The sequence below is a fragment of the Calidris pugnax genome, unplaced genomic scaffold (genome assembly GCF_001431845.1).
Source record: "Calidris pugnax isolate Ruff unplaced genomic scaffold, ASM143184v1 scaffold180, whole genome shotgun sequence".
Classification (NCBI taxonomy): Eukaryota; Metazoa; Chordata; class Aves; order Charadriiformes; family Scolopacidae; genus Calidris; species Calidris pugnax.
Window position 1 is genome coordinate 941,920 of NW_015090916.1, and position 18,782 is coordinate 960,701.

General features: G+C 56.2%; 1 protein-coding gene across 1 annotated transcript; it reads right to left on the reverse strand.

Annotated features, from left to right (window-relative positions):
- Positions 1-10,719: 10,719 nt before the first annotated feature.
- On the reverse strand, positions 10,720-18,776 carry BUD13 (BUD13 homolog). Its single transcript, XM_014949501.1, has 11 exons — positions 18,663-18,776; positions 18,302-18,392; positions 17,651-17,735; positions 17,444-17,501; positions 15,908-16,815; positions 15,415-15,563; positions 14,950-15,058; positions 14,405-14,543; positions 13,244-13,428; positions 12,782-12,863; positions 10,720-12,013 (listed from the first exon to the last, which is right to left on the reverse strand). The coding sequence occupies exons 2-11, from the start codon at positions 18,389-18,391 to the stop codon at positions 11,920-11,922; spliced, it is 1,899 nt and encodes a 632-aa protein (XP_014804987.1). The 5' UTR covers position 18,392; positions 18,663-18,776; the 3' UTR covers positions 10,720-11,919.
- Positions 18,777-18,782: the final 6 nt, after the last annotated feature.

Genomic DNA, 18,782 nt, shown 5'->3' on the forward strand with positions numbered 1-18,782 from the left:
TTGCATCCTCCTCCTCGCCTCACCGCTCCTCCCCACTGCTGGGGTTTTAACATCGCTCTCTTCGGCTCATTCTCTTGGCTCCCCATCTCCCACCCTGGCTTTTTGTCCCCCCAAAAGGGCGGGAGGCCATGCTGCTGGTGGGTCTAACATCAAGGCACAGGGCATCCGTCCCATGGCTCGGCGGAGGGACGGGTTCCTGCCCTCCATCCCCACGCTGCTTCCCATGGCAGTGGCAAGCGCTGCTGTGTGTACTGCTGCTGTGTACCCGGGCAGCACCAGACCCTCTGCCCCCCTCTGCCTCCCCAGGGAAGCTTTGGGGTGCACATGGCTCCATGTCCCCTGCTCTGCCACCCCTCCAGCCTCCCTGCGGGGAGAGGGCACCGCTCGCCCGGGTACCACGGGATGCAGCTCTCACCCCATCCCGCCACGGAGCTGGCGGGCAGGAGGCTCCCAGCTCCCTGCCTGGCTCCTTTCGGCAGGAGAGACAATTGTCCGTCAGCTCCTCTGCTCCCCGCGACGCTCGGAGCATGTTGAACATCCTCTGTCTCCTGTCGGCCCTCCCCGCTGACCCGGCGCGGGGGACTCAGCGCGGTGCCCCCGGTCAGCCCACGCCAGCCGAGCTGCCCGGCTAATTACAAGATGTTCTGCTTTCCTGGGATTACCGTCGGTGCTTCTCCTCTTCCCCTCGATAAATATGGATGCACAGCTGCTGCTGCTGGAGAGAATCAACAAAAATAAAGTACTCCCCTCCCAGGCCGGAGTCCCAGCGCTGGATTCAGGCAGGTTGGAGGCGGGGTGGGGAGGAATCAGGATTTTTCTCCCCAAATACCAGGCTCAGGTGCCTGCAAAAACAAAGCAGTGCAAACAAATGCACGGGGGAGGATACGGGGTTTAATAGAAAATTAGGGAGCGCTCCCCCTCCTGCCACCTCGCCCCGATGTCAGAACAGGGCGTCGAAATTAAATACCTTCATCACCCTCCGTGCAGGCAGCACCCGAGTACCTCAGCCCCTCATCCCAACAGTTCCTCCTGGCCTTTAAAGGCGACGATACGCTCCACTCCATATATTAATCTCCTAATCACTAAATTAATTTCCATCTCAGTTACAGCACATTCAGAGTCTATTAGTAAATCATGTCCTAGCTGCTTAGCAACTTTTGTTATAAGATCCCTATTAGATCGCGTTTCAAACCGGCGGAGATGGAACAGCCATTATCTTAATAAGTTAAACATTAAAGGCACTTTGGCGGAGACGGGCAGCACTCCCGCTGCCGGCGGCCCCGCACACACACACGCGTGTGCAGCCCTGCGTGTGCACACCCCGGCAGGGCCATGGGGACCTTTGGGGGAGCCCACCCTGCGCCCCGAGCACCCCCGGGGCCGGCTCCGTGCGGCAGCGCACGTCTCTCCAGCTCCTGGAGCCCCGGCAGAGCCGATCCCCCGCTGGGCTTCATTTCATTGCAGAGTCCAGGGCTGTCGTTACAGGGAGGAAAAAAAAGCAGAGAAGTGTTTGCTCGCTCGTCTGTGCGCTGATTTCCATCCCACCCTGCAGCCCGTCCCCACAGCATGGGGCAGGAGGGGGGCACCCAAAACCACCCGTGCCCAGCTACAAAGGAGGTGAGAACCAAGACCAGGACACAGGCTGGCTCGCAGTGGCCAGGGAGCACGTAGCCACTGCCAGGCACCGTATGCAGCCTGTGAGACTGGGCTGGCAACCGCTGGCTGCAGATTGCCTCCGCCACCCGGCCCCCTCTTCCCCCCCCCACGCCGCCTCCTCCAGCTCATTGGCGTGAAATTTAATTTGCAGCAATCAGCTGGAGGTGAGGCAGGCGCCGAATTAGAGCTCGACGTGAGGCTCTCGCCTCCTCCCAAACTCCCCCCCGCTGTCCCAGCTGGCAGGCACTGGGGGCACGCAGCCCCCCAACCCCATCCCACCCCGGCCAAGGGGGGTGTCACCCCACCCAGGGCCATGTTGGGATGCAGGAGGGGCAAGAAGCCACCACCGAGCTCCTCCTGCCCGGTTACAGGAGCGACACGAAGGGTGAGTTATGGCGTGGCTGGATGCACACATATTCTGATAAGGAAGAATAATAACTTGTCAAAGATATATATGATATGTGTTTTCTTTCCAGACAGAATATATATTGGGATAATTCATCAACTCGCCTGGCACTGGCCAGAAAAGAGAGAGAGAGAGAGAAAAGAGAGAAAGCAGCACAACAAAAAGAAGCCAACGTGGAAGGACCCCTTGGCATCGAGCGCTGCATCCCCCGCTGGGAGCGGGGCAGGGACCCCTCCACGGGGGCTGCAGCCGGCGCGGGGTGGGCACCCCCTTCTCCCCAAGCCCCTGGAAGGATGAAGTGGGGGGCTCACGGCTGGCAGAGCAGCGTTTGGGCAGCGGCAGGGCTGGCGAGGCTTTAGCAGGGAGCTGCCATGTTTATCCAAAGAGGCCGCCCGAGATCACAGCAGCTTTACCGCACTGAGCCCTAAATCCAGCCCAAGCACCGCGGCGTTCCCTCCAGTGAGAGAGGGGGGAGAGCTCCTGTCGAGCCACCGTCACCCCAAGGCGATACCCAGCCCAACCTCCCACTCCCCAAAAGCCACTCTTTGCCCCAAAACACGTGGTTCCCACTGCGTCTGCTCCAGCAGACACATGCTCCATCCGTTGGCAATTCCCCGCTCCCCACGGGGTCACCTCCTCCTGCAGCCCCCCAGGCACGTGGGCGCCCACGCAACTGGCCAGACTCCCCTCCTGTGAGCCGGGGGATTAGAAACAAAGCTCCTCGCCAATTAATTAGCAATTACTTTGTTTGAAAGATAAACACGCCGGTAAATAAAAGTCATTGCCAAGGGGAGCGGCGCCGAGCGGGTGGGTTGGGGGGAAAGCGGAGGCTGCGTCCCCAGCGCGGGGTGAAGGGCTGTCACCCACCCCCACAGTGTCCCCTCCCTCGGTGCCTCTTTGCCAAGGGAGGGTCCCTGGTTGCCCCATGGCTCCCGAGCCAGCGTGTGTGGCTACTGTGGCTCCACGACCACCGCGGTGTGCCAGGGACAGCCGCCGGACACATCCCCATCCAGCCAAACCCTGGGAGCGCAGGAAGCCGCAGGAGGAGTTTGTAAAGTGATTTGTCAACTGACAAGCCAAAATATATTTCCAATTTAGGGCTGTGATTTGCCTGCAACTTTTTAATCCTTGCGATGCTGTTGAATAGATTAAAGTGTCGGCTTTGATCCATGCATTTGGATGGAAACATAAATATCGCTGGCGCTTATCCTCCCGCTGTGCCGCGGGGTGCTGCCCGGCCGTGCCCTCCCTGGAGCCCACGCCGGTTCTGCAGGGACCTTTTGCCACCTGCTCCCCTTTGGTAGCCCCTTTTGGGCTTCTCCCCATCCCCTGGGTTGCTCCGGTTGCGCTTGCACGGGAGGCGGCGGCCGCGGAGCATGGGCAGGAGCAGGATTTGGGTGGTAATCCCGAATATCCTCCTTCCACACTCCGCTGACCACGGCGGCCTCCTCGGCTGCCGGAGCAAATCCTGCTCACAGGGAGCTGTCACGGGGGGCTTAGGAGCTGCAGAGGTTCCCTGTGCCCAGGGACCTGCCACCCACCCACTTGTCCCCCAACCCCACAGCCCTGGGTGATTTTTCCACTTCCAGGTCCTTCTCCCCCTGGGAAAACATCTCCCTCCGGTACAGCCCTCGCACTAGAAAGTCTCTACGAAGTGCCAAGCCCTATTTTTATTTATTTGCCACCAGCCCCCGGGAGCAGGCAGGGGATGAAGGTCCTGGCCATCACCACGGCAAGAGCAGAGGCAGAGAAGGTCCAGGGGAAAAGGCTTCCCACAGCACTCAGATCATTTTATTTTGGGGAAATTTGGATGGACCCACCAACGTTTTAATGCTGGTCCAAGCGCAGGGGCTGAGCTGGGGAGGGCTGTCTGTGCTGCTCAGGTGGAGCCTCCATCAGCACATGGATGGACCTGGGACACGGGAGGCCCTTCCCAGGGGCAGGATGTGCCACCAGGACGGGGATGGGGACAGGGACGGGGACCAGGAGCATTCCCACGTGTGGCACCACCGCGTGCAGCAGGCGGGACGTGGCCCTGTGTGGTTGCTGTGGTGGCTGGAGCCAAGCACCTGCTCCTGGAACAATAAGCAGAGATCAATGTTCTGGGTAATTTTATGATGCAGAAATATGCAGCATAATTCAATTTTCAGCAAGGGAAACAAATGAATCTCTGTTTGCTCCCCTCTCATTTCCCCCCCCTCCGCCTTCTCCTTCCCGCCCTCATTTGATACCGCTCCATGTGGTAACATCAAACGATCTCGGAATATTTTAGCTCCCCTAAAATATTTATATTATAACACGAGGAAGGAAATTGGTCGCTTCCAAGCCATGTAAACATATGCCTCCTAACAGCTGGATCCCTGGCAGCGTTCACCGGGCGAGGAAGCGGCTCCTGTGCTCCCAGGTTCTGCAAAACACTTGGTGGCTGAGCAGGGAAAGGGAGGGGACACAGAGATGCTCCAGCCCTGCCAGAACCCCTGCCCACGGAGCTGCCTTTGCCCTGGGCAAAGAGGGTCTGCTGAAGCCCCCAGAAGAATGAGGGGAGGGCGAGGACCTGCCCCCCGTCCGGGCCAGGCGGCGCTGCCTCCAGCTGGTTGGAGATTAATTGAGGACTGCCATTAAAATGTCACCAAGAAAATTATTAAGTTAAGGTAAACCACTTCCACGCGTCAAAAGCAAAGGCAATCAGTCCCAAGCATGTCCCCCTAGGAAATTATGTGGAGTAATTAATCAAAAAGCTAATGAGAAATGTGTTTTCTTTCCCAGCCTAACACCACATCATATTCTTATTAGCCAAGGTTATTACAATAGTAATCATGCATGCTCCGAGTTCAAATTGGGTTTTTTTGCTCCACTGCCACCAATTTAGAAAGCCATTAATGGGAAAGATAAACCCCGATACACAAACCAGCCCTTTGTGTTTATTCACCTGCCGTGAGATCATCGCCGCGCGCGACCTGCACCCCGCCAACATATGTTCCATCTCACCCAATTACGGGCCACCGCTGAGGGAATCACTCCTCCAACAGCACAAAGTGGGGAACCACCTGGTGCCCCCCCTTCAGCCCCGTTTCTTTGGATTCCGGGGACGGGGATCAGAGTTTTTCCCCTAAATCTGGCTGTGAGCGGCCAATTCTCTCAGTACGACAGGTTCCCCCTCCACCCGGCTCCGAGAGCAGCCAGCCCTTCCAGCCCTGAAGTGCACACTCAGCAGCCCGGCGAAGGGAAAACATCTCTGTTTGATATTCAGCATTAAATAATTCAGCCCCCCGCAGAGAGACCGGGGAGAGGAATGAGCCTGACAAAAAACATAAAGATTCCCTACGTCACGTGAAAACCAGGCTGGCCTGATGAGCTGGCTGGAGGGACGCTGAGCCGCGGCGGAGCAGGGTGGGGAAGCCCGGTCTCGCGGTGACTGTGGTGGGGCAAAGGAAGCATTTTGCCTTTTCTTGCAAAATCTGGGTTGTTTTTTTTTGCTGGTGTGCATGCGGCGCAGCAGAGGTGGCGCTGCAAGAGGGTGTTTCCTTGTGCAGGAACCGTCTCATCCCACACCGGGGGGCTTTGTAAGAGCTGAGGGGCCAGAGCATCCCTCCATCCATCCCTCCATCCATCCCTCCTGCCCCAGGGGACCAGGATGCCAGCAGATGCTCTGCCCCGAGCTCCCAGCCTCCCCGCACAGCTTGTCCCCCCGCCTCCCCTGCCTGCGCCGCCGCTTCGGAAGCCGCCGCGCTCTCCCCGGGATGTTTGGCAGCTCGGGCTTTGATGTGGGGATTAATGAGAAGCGACACCGCTGGAGTGAAGCCGTCAGAAGCCCAAAGGCAGGGCCCGGGGCGAGACTGGAGGGGACGACACGCTCTGCGAGCTCCCTTTGATTGCTCCACGCTTGGCTTCCCCTCCCGGCAGCAGGGCTGGGACGGTGGCACCGAAAATCAGGTTGCCCAGGGGCCAGCTGGCTTTGGCGGGGGTTCTGGCCTCTCCAGGAGCCCTGGCTGGTCCCACGGGGGCCAGATCCTGGGTTGAGCGACACAGGACTACCTTCTCTTTAAGGCTGGGGAAATCTGCACTTTCAGAAGACTGAATTTGTGACAATATTTGCTTTACAGCCAGCCCTGGGATGTGGGATTCAAGGTCTCGGTGTTTTCTCGCCAGGTGTGGGGAGGAGAAGCACCAAGACCCGGGTATTTGACCCAAGCTGCCCCCAGGGTTATTTCATACCATGGACATCACACTCACTGTAAATTAGGAAGTTTGCTGAGGAGCTCTCTCTCTCTGCCTTGATGACTGTGATCCACAGAACTCCCTGCCCTGGTGCTGGATCCCTGAGCCCTTCCCTTCGGAAGCTGCAGCGCTCGCAGGGTCCCACATTGGCTGTCCCTGCTGGGGGTGCACGGCTTCCTGGGATGGGATGGGTTGGGGATAATTCTTGGATATTTTATCTTAGTATTGGGATTAATGCTGGTTCTTTACTATTATTGTTAATTATTTAGTCTTATCCTATTAAATCTATATTTCAACCCTCGAGTTTTCCTTGCTTTTCCCTAATTCCCCTTCCCGGGTGGGCAAAGGGCATCAGGTGAGAGAATAATTACCTGAAGGACGATAAATTGCTGTGGGTTTTCTCAAACCACAGCAGACTGGCTTTGCAAAGTCACCCTGGCACGTCAGCCCACGCTAACGCCACCGTCCCAGCAAGAGGCAGGACTCGGGGCGCTGCAGGCTCTCCTCCTCCTCCAGGCTGGCTCCCTCCTCCTCCTCCACCTCACCTGCAGCACTGGAGGGGCACATGGTGTCCCCATGTCCTCTGCCCGGGCTGGGGACCTCACGGGGTGGCACCTGAGGGTGGCTGGGTCTGGCCAACGTCCCGGCGCGGCGCTGGCCAGCTCTGCTGATGGGGGAGCGGGGGCTGCAGCGCGCTGGGGCGCACCTGGAGGGAAACCACATCATCATCATCATCATCACAACACCCCAAAGAGCAGCTGGCACGAACAGCAGCTCCCTGCTGACCTGCTGCCTGGGTAACTGCAGGCACAACGCTCCCCGGCATCTCCACGGCATGAGGAGCACAGCTGGGGGTGAGCAGCAGCCAAGAGACTCCAAGTCCCTCCCTGAAGTCGGGGGGAACCACCAGGACCCCTCCCCAGGGCTCTCCGCAGCCCCCAGCTGACATCCCCAGAAGAAGTGGGTCCCCTCAAGGACCTGGGGGCCCCTGTGCCCACCCCCCGTTAGAGCAACACCTGATTTATAGTGGCGGGGGAAGTGGTGAGAGGGTCCTGCCACCAGCTTCCCTTGGTGCCAGCACCCTCTGAGCACTGAGGCCACCAAGGATGTGGCTGTGGGCTTTGTGCCCCCCTGAGATTACAGCCCAGGAGCCAAGGTGGGGGTCCTGAAGCTCACAGAAAGCAGGGACGGGGGTAAGGTGGACGCTGGCAGGAGCTGGAGGGGCTCTGGCTCCCTGCAGGCGATACTGGAAGGTCACCCTGGCTCCTTCAGCCCCATCACCAAGGGGACCAGGAGGCCACAAAGCCCCAGCCCTGCCACCGAGGGGACCAGGAGGACTCTGGAGGACAAGTCCTCGTCGCCGTCCTCACTTGAGGGGGAGCCCAGGCCAGCGGGCTGTGGCATCAGCTGGCTCGGCCAACGGAGAGAGAACTTCTGAAGTTCCTCCAAAATGAATATGGATGCCCATCTGTCCCCGTTTAGGTGTGACAAACCGGGAGAGACTGCGGTGAATCGTCCCCAAACCGTGTCCACGAGGCTGGGCATGGAGGGGCTGTGGCCCAGAGCCCCCCCTGGGGTGTCTCAGCACCTGGAAGAGAAAAAGTGCTGCAAACTTGGAAATTTTCATCACTCTTGTGCAGATCAAGTCCTCCACGGCCTCCTTCCCCGCAGAGGAGGAGCAGCAGGGAGGCAGGGGGGCTGGGCTGCCCCCAGACCCCTCTCCGTGCCCGGGGACATGGTGCTGTCCCCAGGGGGGGTGACAAAGGGGTTTGGGGCAGCGCAGGGAAACTGAGGCACGGGGAAACCTCCGGCGCCCGGCGACTCAGCGCCTCGCTCCAGCCGCCAGACAACGTGCCTAAAACGTGTTTATTTCCATCCAGGCTGCTTTTTAATTTGATTATTTATCTCCCGTTTAGCCTTTGACAGATCAAAGGCTCGGCGGAGGGGGGAGCGGGGCCGGCCCGCGCATGAAAATGAGCCTTGATGCATAATTAATTAACATAAAACAGTTTCATTAGGAGATGGTGTTACACGGCTGTTTGTCTTAAAAATTTAAGCCGTGTGAAGAGCAGGGAGGGGGGAAAAAAGGTGTCTCCCCCCCCGAGCCCCCGACCCTGGCATCGCCCCCCCTGTGCCCCCGTCCCCCCCGGGGACACGGCCACGGGGCAGAGCGCGGCCCCCGCTCCCCTAATTGCATGCCACCTCTCCTACCCTTGATTATTAATCTGTTTTTAATTCTATTAAGAGATGGCCAGGAGAAAAAGAGTATCAATTTCAGATTAACAGGGTTATTAGCACTTAATTATGTGAGGTGTCTTTGTAATTGAAAAGGAAAAGAGGAAGCGCCATAAATATCCCCGGCCCCGAGCTCCTGGGGGTTCATGGGTGGCTCTTTATTCACGAGGCTGCAGAACCATAAATATTAAATATGTGGTGGAAAAAAAAATAAAAAAAAATAAAAAAAGAGAAGGCAGCGAGAGGATGCCCTCTGGATATTCCGGCGCCGAATGTTCTTGCATTTACAAATATTCATTAAGTGGGATCTGCAAAGTTATTTCCACCAAGACTCGGTGAACGAGCAAGAGAGAGAGGATATTTAAAAAAAAAAAAAAAAGAGAGTCTAGAGTAAACATTATTAGCAATTTTTATCTCTGCGTGTCCCTAATTATGGAATAATTAGGGAAAGTGCACATATGCATATACAATCACTAACCTGGCAGTCTCGGGCATGTTCCTTCCCGCTCCTGCTACCAGGGGAAGCTTTTCTCCCCCAAAACCGCCCCTGGGTGCTCCCCCCTCGGGGCCTGGGAGGGGTTCTGCAGCCCCCAGGCTCCCCTGAGCATCCACGACCCAGAGCCGCTGCTGGTCAGAGAAAAATTAAACTGAAAAATCCCAAGTTTTTATTAAAAAAATAACAGGGGATCCCAGCGGGGACACACCGGCCAGAACCCACTCTGCTGCGGCCGTTAAAAAGCCCCAAACCAACCCAAAACCAGGTGCTGGGGAGAAGCCACGGCCGTGCTCACCAAGCTGGACAGGGGACGGGTGAGACACCGGCCAAATCTGGTGGCCCTTTGCCACCCACCTCCGCTGGTGGCCCCTCCGGCCAGCCCTGCCCCACGGACACAGCCCCCCACCCCCGGGCAGGGGGTGTCACACACCAGGAATTAAGTTCTTAATCTTAACTAAACACATTAACCGTGAGCTCATCAACAAAAATCTAATTATTATGTGTGAGGCCAGGCTTAATTGCTTGTCCTTGACATGAATAATGTACCACGTAAGCCTATTAGCCAGTGTAAGCCTATTATTATTATTATTATTATCGTGCTCACTGTCAAAAGTATAAAAGTAAAACAGTCGAACGGGGCGGGGGGGGGGGAATAATGTTGTGCAATTAGCAGCCAAACGCCAGACAAATAAGCTCATTAATTGTTCGAGGGAGCGAGTTCTGCTGGTCATTAGCGAGCGCCCGTTTGGGGGGTGGTTGGGGGTGACACCGGGTCCTGCCCACACTGGGGGGGGGACACAGAGGGACAGTGGGGGGAGCTGATGGCATCCCCAGCACCACAGTCCTTCCAAAAAGGATGGAAGAAGCTCCAAAAACCAGCTTTTCCACCCAATAACAGAGTCTGAGGCCGGGAGCTGGGCCTCAAGTTCAAGCTCAAGGCTGGCAGCACCCGGGTGGCACTGTCTGAAGCCGGGCACCAGCCTCCCCCCCAGACACCACCCAGCTCCTGCACCTCGTTTGCCAATTAAAATCCCACTAATGAGCAAAAGGAAGGAGGTGGGGGAGCAGCGCCGCCCCCCGCGCCCGCACTCCTCCCGCACTTATCGCTGCTCCCAGGATGTTTACAATAATTTTTTAATTTACGCAATTATTAATCATTTTTCTATCTGCCTCATTTGCATAATAATTACTCTGCTTGCTGTTTGCCGTGACTGTGAATGACAGTGTTTTCAATTAAATTAAGATTTTAATATTCATTTTTTTGGGGTGGGGGTGGTTAAAGCTAATCAAAGTTGCCTTGCCCTTCCTGAGACACACGCAGAGGGACCCGTCCCCTCCCCGGTGACACCGACCCAGGGTGGTGGCACCCAAAGGGCTGGTTGGGGACAGGGACCCTGGTGCCACCAAGGTGCCCAAGCTCCTGGTGTTGATCCCTCTGAGGCTCCCCCATCCTCTTATTTTATTGTCTTGGTAAAACATGCCTGTATATCCAGTAACACACCAGTAATAGCTGCGTTGCATCAATTCAGCTTTGTAATTAACACTGGTCCCTCCGGCAGTAACAAAAGATGGGAACCTCCACCTAAAAACCGTCAAACTCCAGCCTTCAAAGCTCACGCTGCCTCCAGGTCCTAAGGTCCCGTTCAAATGGCTTTGTCTGCCTAAACCCTCCCTGTCCCTGCCATGGAAGAACCACCAGCACGCAAAAGTCAAGTAAAAAAAAGAAAACTGTTATTTACAAGTGTACAGATGGATCCAGAAACATACCCCAGGGAAGGGAGTCCCAAGGCTCTCCCCCTCCCCGAGGAGACTCTGTCCTTCCACTCCTGCCCACAGCTCTCCTCGGGCTCCAGATTCCCCATGGGCCCGAGGACTGGCCCCTGACCACTAAGGGAGGGCATCTCCACAGCAACCACGGGCTGCACTTCAGCCAGAACGACTGTCCTTATTTCTACAAGTGCCTTCCTCGAGCAGGGATTAAGGGAAGCCTCTGCCCACCCTCCAGCTCTGAGCCTGACAAATCTGCTCCAGGAGAGGGGTTTTGCTGGGCATGGGACCAGCCCCCCTGGCAGCGGCAGGAGGGACACGCTCTCAGCATCACTGGCCACGGGGAACTCCGGGGGGACCAGGGGAAGGAATTCAAACACCTTCCCCGTGTTTATTTCCACCAGAAATAGACCCTCAAGGAGCGGAGGGGGGTTCTGGAGCTTTGGCTGTCACATCCAGCCCTGAGGCCCCGGCAGGACAGAGGCAGAGCAAGGAGCTTTGCTGAGGAGGAGCTGAGCTTCACTGGCTCCACGAACCCAAACTCCACAGAAGCCCTTTGGGGGCACTGGGAAGGACACGGGGAGGACGTGACACCAGCCCACGGGACTCAGTTTTAGGGGGTAGCTGCTCTCTGGAAGAACTTTAAACCAAGGAGACTGTAGCTGAGCCCTAGGCCAGCCTAAGCGGCCGAGGCCGACTCTCCAGCCACCCAGCACGCTTCTACCATGAAAAAAACAAACCCTGAGATTGAGGGCACCTGAAGACTTGCGAGCCGCCCTCGGAGGACAAAGCATTTGGCATAAAACAACTAAGCACACAGTTTGTGTGATTTTGTCAGAAGAGGAGGAAAGGGGCCAGAAGGCGGTGCCTGCAGCACCTTCTGGGGCAGCGGCAGAGCCCAGGGGCTCCCACAGGCAGCAGCCCCCGCAACGCTGGGCCCCTCTGGCTGCCAGGGACACCCTCTGAGGGCAGCTCTCCTCCAAATTCAGCCTTGCCTCTCGGAAGACGGTCCCCTGGGACGCCGGGCGCTGAGGAGAGGGTTGGTCCAGGCAGAGCGAGCCGTTCCTCGCGGCTCCGGCGGTGGGTGAAGCCCTGCAGCGCCGCTCCGGAAGCACTGCTGGGCCTGGTCCTCCCCCTAGGCCTACATGTCCTCCACACTCCACTTGTAGGCCAGCTCCTGCACCGCCTTCTTGTTGGCCAGCCTGGCGAAGCGCTGCTGCTCGAACCCGTTGGACCTGCAAAGGAAGACCGAGGAGGCCGTGGGCTGGAGCGTGTCCAGAGGAGAGCCACCAAGCTGGGGAGGGGTCTGGAGAAGAAGTCCTATGAGGAGAGGCTGAGGGAACTGGGCATGTTTAGTTTGGAGAAGAGGAGGCTGAGGGGAGACCTCATTGCCCTCTACAACTACCTGAAAGGAGGGTGTAGAGAGGTAGGTGTTGGCCTCTTCTCCCAAAGGACAAATGACAAGACCAGAGGAAATGGTCTGAAGTTGCAGCAGGGGAGATTTAGATTAGATATTAGAAAGAACTACTTTACTGAGAGAGTGGTCAGGCACTGGAACAGCCTGCCCAGGGAGGTGGTGGAGTCACCATCCCTGGAGGGATTTAAGAAACATATAGACATGGCTCTTCAGGGCATGCTCTAGTGCCCAAGGTTATTGGTTTATGGTGAGGTGTTGAGTGTGGGGCGGCACGGAAGCTTTTGTGAAGCAACCAAACCTTTCTAGAGACACTGCAAGTTTTCCCCTCCTGTTACTCTGGCTCAGGTCCCACCTCAATCTGTGGCAACCAACAGTCGGCACCTCCGAAGCTGTTGATGCCCTTGGTGACAGCACCAGCCTCGCTCCCTTCTGGCCCCAACAAGCTCATCACCCACAGTCACCCAAGTGCAACCTGACATGTTCAACCTCACTCTTGCTGATAATCTCATTCGGGGGATAACTGGGAACCTTTGTGAGCTCTCTGAAGCAAAAACCTGCTTATTTTGATTATTCTTCCAAGCCGTACCTGTCCACGCCGTCCCAGCGATGCCCGGGCCATATATTGAATCTGTTGAGGGGAGGGGCTGGTCCGTTGTACCGAGGTTTTTCTAGGAACAGAAAAAATGATACAGCTGATGGTCACATCAGCACCAACCCATGGGGCAGATATAAATATAGATATATATATATTTTTTTTTTTTATATATATAGGAACAGTGATAGTAACTTCACAGCCAGCTACAGCTCACAGAGGAGGAAACTCCCAAAGATGCACTTCATTGAACTAGAATGGGTTGATGTTTAAGTCACTGGATACTGCTCTCCAAACTAACAAATAACAGTAGCAGCTACTGGTAACGAGCCAATAATACCACTACTACACCAACCCCAGAGAATCCTTCAGAATTAGGCTATCTACTCAACACCAGCCCCATTTCTACACCATCAGGGCATTAAACCACTCCCCAGCGTAACTCAACACCCAAACCTTTCTTTTCTTTGTTCTCCTTGGCCTTCCTTTTCTTGATGAAGTCAGCCATGGGGTCCCCGTCTCTCTCTTGCTCTCTCAGCATCCGGTCCAGATCCTCATCATCAATGTAACGGGCCAGTGGCTTCTGCATCTCCTTGATGGCATCCTCCACGTTCTGCTCCTGCTGCCGCCCCTGCGCCAGCCTGAAAGGGAACACAGGGAGCTTCACCCCAAGCCCCACCAGCCTTGACTGGGAGCAGCTCTGTGTGCAGGAGTGAGCACAGTCCTGAATGTCCCCTGTGTGCGCCGCGCTCCCAACGCACGCCCAGCCACCGAGGGGACCATTGAGGGGGTCTCCAAGACACATGGAACATGCACTCAATCACAGAATCTTCTAGGTTGGAAGGGACCTTAAAGATCATCTTGTCCAACCGTCAACCTAACTGACAAAAATAGACACCCACACAACAAACAAGGAGCATCACCATCACTAAACCAGACCTCCCAGCACTACATCAACCCGTCTTTTGAACCCCTCCAGGGATGGGGCCTCAACCACCTCCCTGGGCAGCCCATTCCAATGCCTGATACCCCTTTCAGTGAAAAAATTTTTCCTAATATCCAGCCTGAACCTCCCCTGGCACAACTTGAGGCCATTTCCTCTTGTTCTGTCGCCTGTGACTTGAGAGAAGAGACCGACCCCCACCTCTCTACACCCTCCTTTCAGGGAGTTGGAGAGAGCAATAAGGTCTCCCCTCAGCCTCCTCTTCTCCAGGCTGAATAACCCCAGCTCCCTCAGCCTCTCCTCACAAGACTTATTCTCCAGACCCCTCACCAGCTTTGTTGCTCTTCTCTGGACCCGCTCCAGCACCTCAATGTCTTTTTTATGGTAGGGGGCCCAAAACTGGACACAGCACTCAAGGTGAGGCCTCACCAGTGCCCAGTACAGGGGGACAATCACCTCTCGGGCCCTACTCGCCACGCTGTTCCTGACACAGGCCCTGATCAGGGCCTGATCAGGCAGGTTCCTGATACACTCCCCCCGCCCCAGGCTCAAACTCCACAAAGGGACACGTCACCGACGCCACCACTGGAAGCAGCACCGAAAAGGGGCTAAAAAGCAGGGAGTGGAGAGTCCCAAGGGGTAACGCAGGGCCCAGGAGCTCCGGGGAACCTCACCCTTTTCCCCACTTGGCGTATTGCTCCTCTCTCTCGGACTTGGCCTCATCTTTCTGCCTCTGCTCCAGCCGCTCCTGCGCCAGGTCCCTCCTGCGGCCCGACTTGTCTCGGAAGACGGTCTCGGAGTGTCGGGATTCCTCTGCGGGGGGAGAGAGATGCCCCAAGTCACCCCTTTTGGAACATTTCGCCATCTCCAGACAATTCAGTGACTAACTGTGACTCATTCCAACGTTTCGCTTCCTTTCACTCGTTCAAAGCTCTGAAAGAGCTTATCATCCACCTGCAGGCAGGATCACAGCTCTTGCTCTCAGCCACCCAGGCAGACAGGGAAAAACTCTCTCACCCTCCCCGTGATCTCACCGGCATCGCTTTCACCCCATTTATAAAGCTTTTCTTTCCAAGGCTCGGTGACCCTGCCCAAGGAACAGGGGTGCTCTCCATCAGCCCTCAACAGCACCAAGAGCCAGCAGAAAGCAGGGAAAGAGAAAGCTGCTGCTCTTGCCGTGGTTTTACAGCCTGTGAGAGCCCGACGGCCGCAGCCCCACCTTCCAAGTGCTTGTTGTTCCTCTCGTGCCTCCTGAGCTCCTGCTGTTCCCTCCGCAGCACATCAGCTGACACCAAGCCGGCTTTGACCCCAGATAACATCACATTTCCCTGTGAATCGAACAAAAAATGCTATTTCCTGCCAGCTGAGAGCTCTCTGGCAATCCAGAGGTGTAATGAGGGACGGCATGAAGCCAGGAGAGACATGTCAGCAGGGACAGCCACATTACAAAGCCACCTTGGTGGTATTCTTGAGAACAACCTCCCCAGAAAACAGCAGACCGAGGCAGAGTGTCTGTCTCAAGCCCATCTTGTGCCTCCTCTTAGTGCAAACAGAGGGTCTGGCACGGCTGCGTACATGAAGTTTATGAAATTTCTACTCCACAACTTGTAAGTTGTTGGACTTTCAGAGTTTTCTATCAACAAGAAATAATTCTACAGCTCAAATGGAAAGAGGAATCCTTTACCTTCTTGGGAGACCCCTTGGCGTCACGGTGGCGATGAGGCGAGAGGTCGGGAGTCGTGTCGGAGGCGTCCCGGGTGCCCCGCCGCGGGGACGGAGAGTCAGAGTCCTGTCTCAGGCCCCTCTGGGGCTTCTTTGTGGGCGGAGAAACACCTGCAATAAAGACATACACTAACTGAAAATCACAGATTTAGAATTTGTCCCACAAAAGGACTAAACATGGTGCTGCATGAGGTGAACTCCTAGAAAAATCAAGATCTTAAGAGGTGACGACCTGTAAGGAACACCCAAGCAGGTGACAAGAGTCTGTGACTCCTCTTCCTCCTAAACACGCACTGCTGGAGACTGCCTTTAAACTCTGTTTTCCCTTCGGACACGTTTAAACCCTAGCCAGCTAACTCTCAGGTTAATTAATTCTAACCCAGCTGATGAGAAAACCAGGATAGCAGAGTGGGCAGCCAGCAAAGAACAGGACACAACAAACTTAACGCACTCACTTTTTCTGCTCAGCTTTTTCAGACTCGGTGACCCAGTCCTCTTTCTCCGAGGCGGTGACGAGTCGGGGTCGGAATCGTACCTCTTCTTCCGCGGAGGGGACAGATCTGGGGTCACCTGACGCTTCTGCCGCGACGAGGACTTGTCCGAGACGCCGTGCCTGAGCTGAGATTGCTCTCCCCGGGCTCCCACTGACTGGGACTCCTCGGTGGTTTTGCTGCCCTTTTTCCCCATCGCTAAACTGGATCTCTTTGGAGAGAGGTCTGGGGAGTCATGACGTTTCCTTCTTGGAGGAGAGAGGTCTGGAGAGTCGTGGCGCTGTCGCCTGGGAGGTGACAAGTCTGGGGAGTCGTGACGCTTCCTTCTTGGTGGGGAGAGATCTGGGGAGTCGTGACGCTTCTTTCTTGGGGGAGAGAGATCTGGAGAGTCGTGACGCTGTCGCCTGGGAGGTGACAAGTCTGGGGAGTCGTGACGTTTCCTTCTTGGGGGAGAGAGGTCCGGGGAGTCGTGACGCTTCTTTCTTGGGGGAGAGAGATCTGGAGAGTCGTGACGCTGTCGCCTGGGAGGTGACAAGTCTGGGGAGTCATCACGTTTCCTTCTTGGGGGAGAGAGATCTGGGGAGTCGTGATGCTTTTTTCTTGGTGGGGAGAGGTCTGGGGAGTCATGACGTTGCCGCCTGGGAGGTGACAGGTCCGGGGAGTCGTGACGCTTCCTTCTTGGGGGAGAAAGGTCTGGAGAGTCGTGGCGCTGTCGCCTGGGAGGCAAGAGGTTGGGGGAAGTGTTTCTCTCTCTCCTGGGAGGGGACAGGTCCGGGGAATCATGGCGCTGTTTCCTGGGAGGTGATTTGTCCGGGGAGTCGTGCCGCAGCCTCCTTGGGGGCGAGCTCTCCGGGGAGTCGTGGCGCTGTCGCCTGGGAGGGGAGGAGAAGGTGAAAAGGAGAGTCAGATTCCTGTTTGGTTGCTGGTTCCAGACTGGAAACAAAACCCAAGCGGGACCTGTAAAGCTCACAGTAGGAGTCAAGGATGAAAACATCTTTCTGAACACAAATTCACACTTGATTCTGCACTTCTGTGTCACTGAGCTGCACGCTTCCTAAAGTAGATCCCAGAAAGCCTCTGAGGGAACTCACATCACAAGAAAGCTAGACTTTTAAAGTCTCCAGGGACTCAGGCTACAAAAGTCATTTTGGGCCCTTGTACAATCACCATCTTACAAGGAAAGAGCCCATCGTGCTCTCTCAGAGAGCCTGGGCGCTGTGTGACCTTGGGACATCCCACAGAGGCTTTGGGAAAACAGCCGTGTTGTAACACCACCGTCCTCACCAGAGGACACAGCGAGCTGTCACAGCTGCTCGCCTGTCACACAGGAAGCGAGACAGCACGCTGCCTGCAGAGGTTACTCCACAGTGGAAAAGGAATCCCTGCGCACGCCACTTCTCCCATTTCACAGCAAAAGCACTGAGAAACTGCAGAAGACGCCAGATGATACCAGAAAACAAGAGTTAACGGACAGAGGAATCCCCAGATGCAGCCCCGTACCTCATGGTGGCCTGGGCAGGTACTGAAACATCCGAACTCTGTGAGTCTTCATTCTGGTCTAAGGAAAAACAATCAGAAAGTCACCACCGTTAGGGCTTTCCACAGTTCATGATCTCTCTTTTTAGCTAGTATTATTTTTAAGTTGCAACGTTATTGCCTGGAGCAGTTAAATATTCAGGGAGAGAGGGTGGGAAGGCCCGGTCTCACCTCCTAAAAGTTTCCATTTCGCATTCGTCCGGAATTCCTCCATGAGCTTCACTTCATTCGGACGCTCATCGATAAATTCTGCCACCTGGAGATAAAACAGCAGAGTAAACAACACACCTTAAAGAAAAAAAAAAAAAAAAAAAAAAAATTCCAGCCTCTAACACAAATAGTTAAATATAACCACAGTTACAGAATACATAATATATACTATAAATATTAAGTATAACTGTGCGACCGTCATTTAGCTGCCCTCCTGCAAATATGTAAAGAAAAGGCTACTTTTATCTGCAGGAACCTAATGGTAAGATAATGGCTTCAAACTGGAAAATGGTAGATGGAGCTGAGATGTGGGGAAGAACTTGTTTGGTGTGAGGGTGGTGAGAGCCTGGCCCAGGTTGCCCAGAGAAGCTGTGGCTGCCCCATCCCTGGAGAGGTTCAAGGCCAGGTTGGAGGGGGCTTGGAGCAACCTGCTCTGGCGGGAGGTGTCCCTGTGGCACTGGAGGGGCTTTAAGGTCCCTTCCAACCCAAACCATGAAAAGAAGAGGCAGCAGAAAGGGTTTGGCGATCACTTCCCAGAGACAGACACGCCACAGACCATAAGAGGGCAGGGTTTAGTTTGTGAAACCCCGTTTGACAGAATCCCCCGCTCACCACAGGCATGTCCCCTTCGTCCTCCTCCTCCTCCTTCTCCTGGACGGCAGCGATGCTATTCCAGCTCACATCGTCGTCCACGATCCGCATCCTGGGAGCGGGGAGAGGGGCCCTGCCGTCAGGCCGCCCGCAAGGAAGGAGCCCGACCGATAGGGGACGGGGGGTTTCCGGCTTGGGGGGGACATCCCGGCCGCGGAGGGGACCCTGGGGAGTCCCACGGGGGAAATACGGGGCTCGGGGGCCGGCGGGGGCGGCGGGCAGCTCCCGGGCCGAGGCCCGCAGAGGGAAGGGGCGGGCCTAGCGCGACAGGCGGCGGGCGGGGCGGGACGCGGCGTCCCCCCCTTCCCCCCTCGCAACTCACCCGGTTCTACCGGCGCCTCCCGGCGGCTTCTTCTTGCGGCGGCGGCGGGGCTGGGCGGGCTCGGCGGCGGCGGGAGGCCCGCTCAGGTACCGCCGCAGGTACTCGGCCTTGGAGAGCCCC

Coding starts and splice junctions, on each gene's coding strand:
- BUD13 (XM_014949501.1), bottom strand. CDS start 18,391: ATGCGGATCGTGGACGACGATGTGAGCTGGAATAGCATCGCTGCCGTC. Junction 17,736..18,301: donor ACGAAGGGGACATGCCTGTG/GTGAGCGGGGGA, acceptor TTTTATCTCCAG/GTGGCAGAATTTATCGATGA. Junction 13,429..14,404: donor TACGCCAAGTGGGGAAAAGG/GTGAGGTTCCCC, acceptor GTTCCCTTTCAG/GCTGGCGCAGGGGCGGCAGC.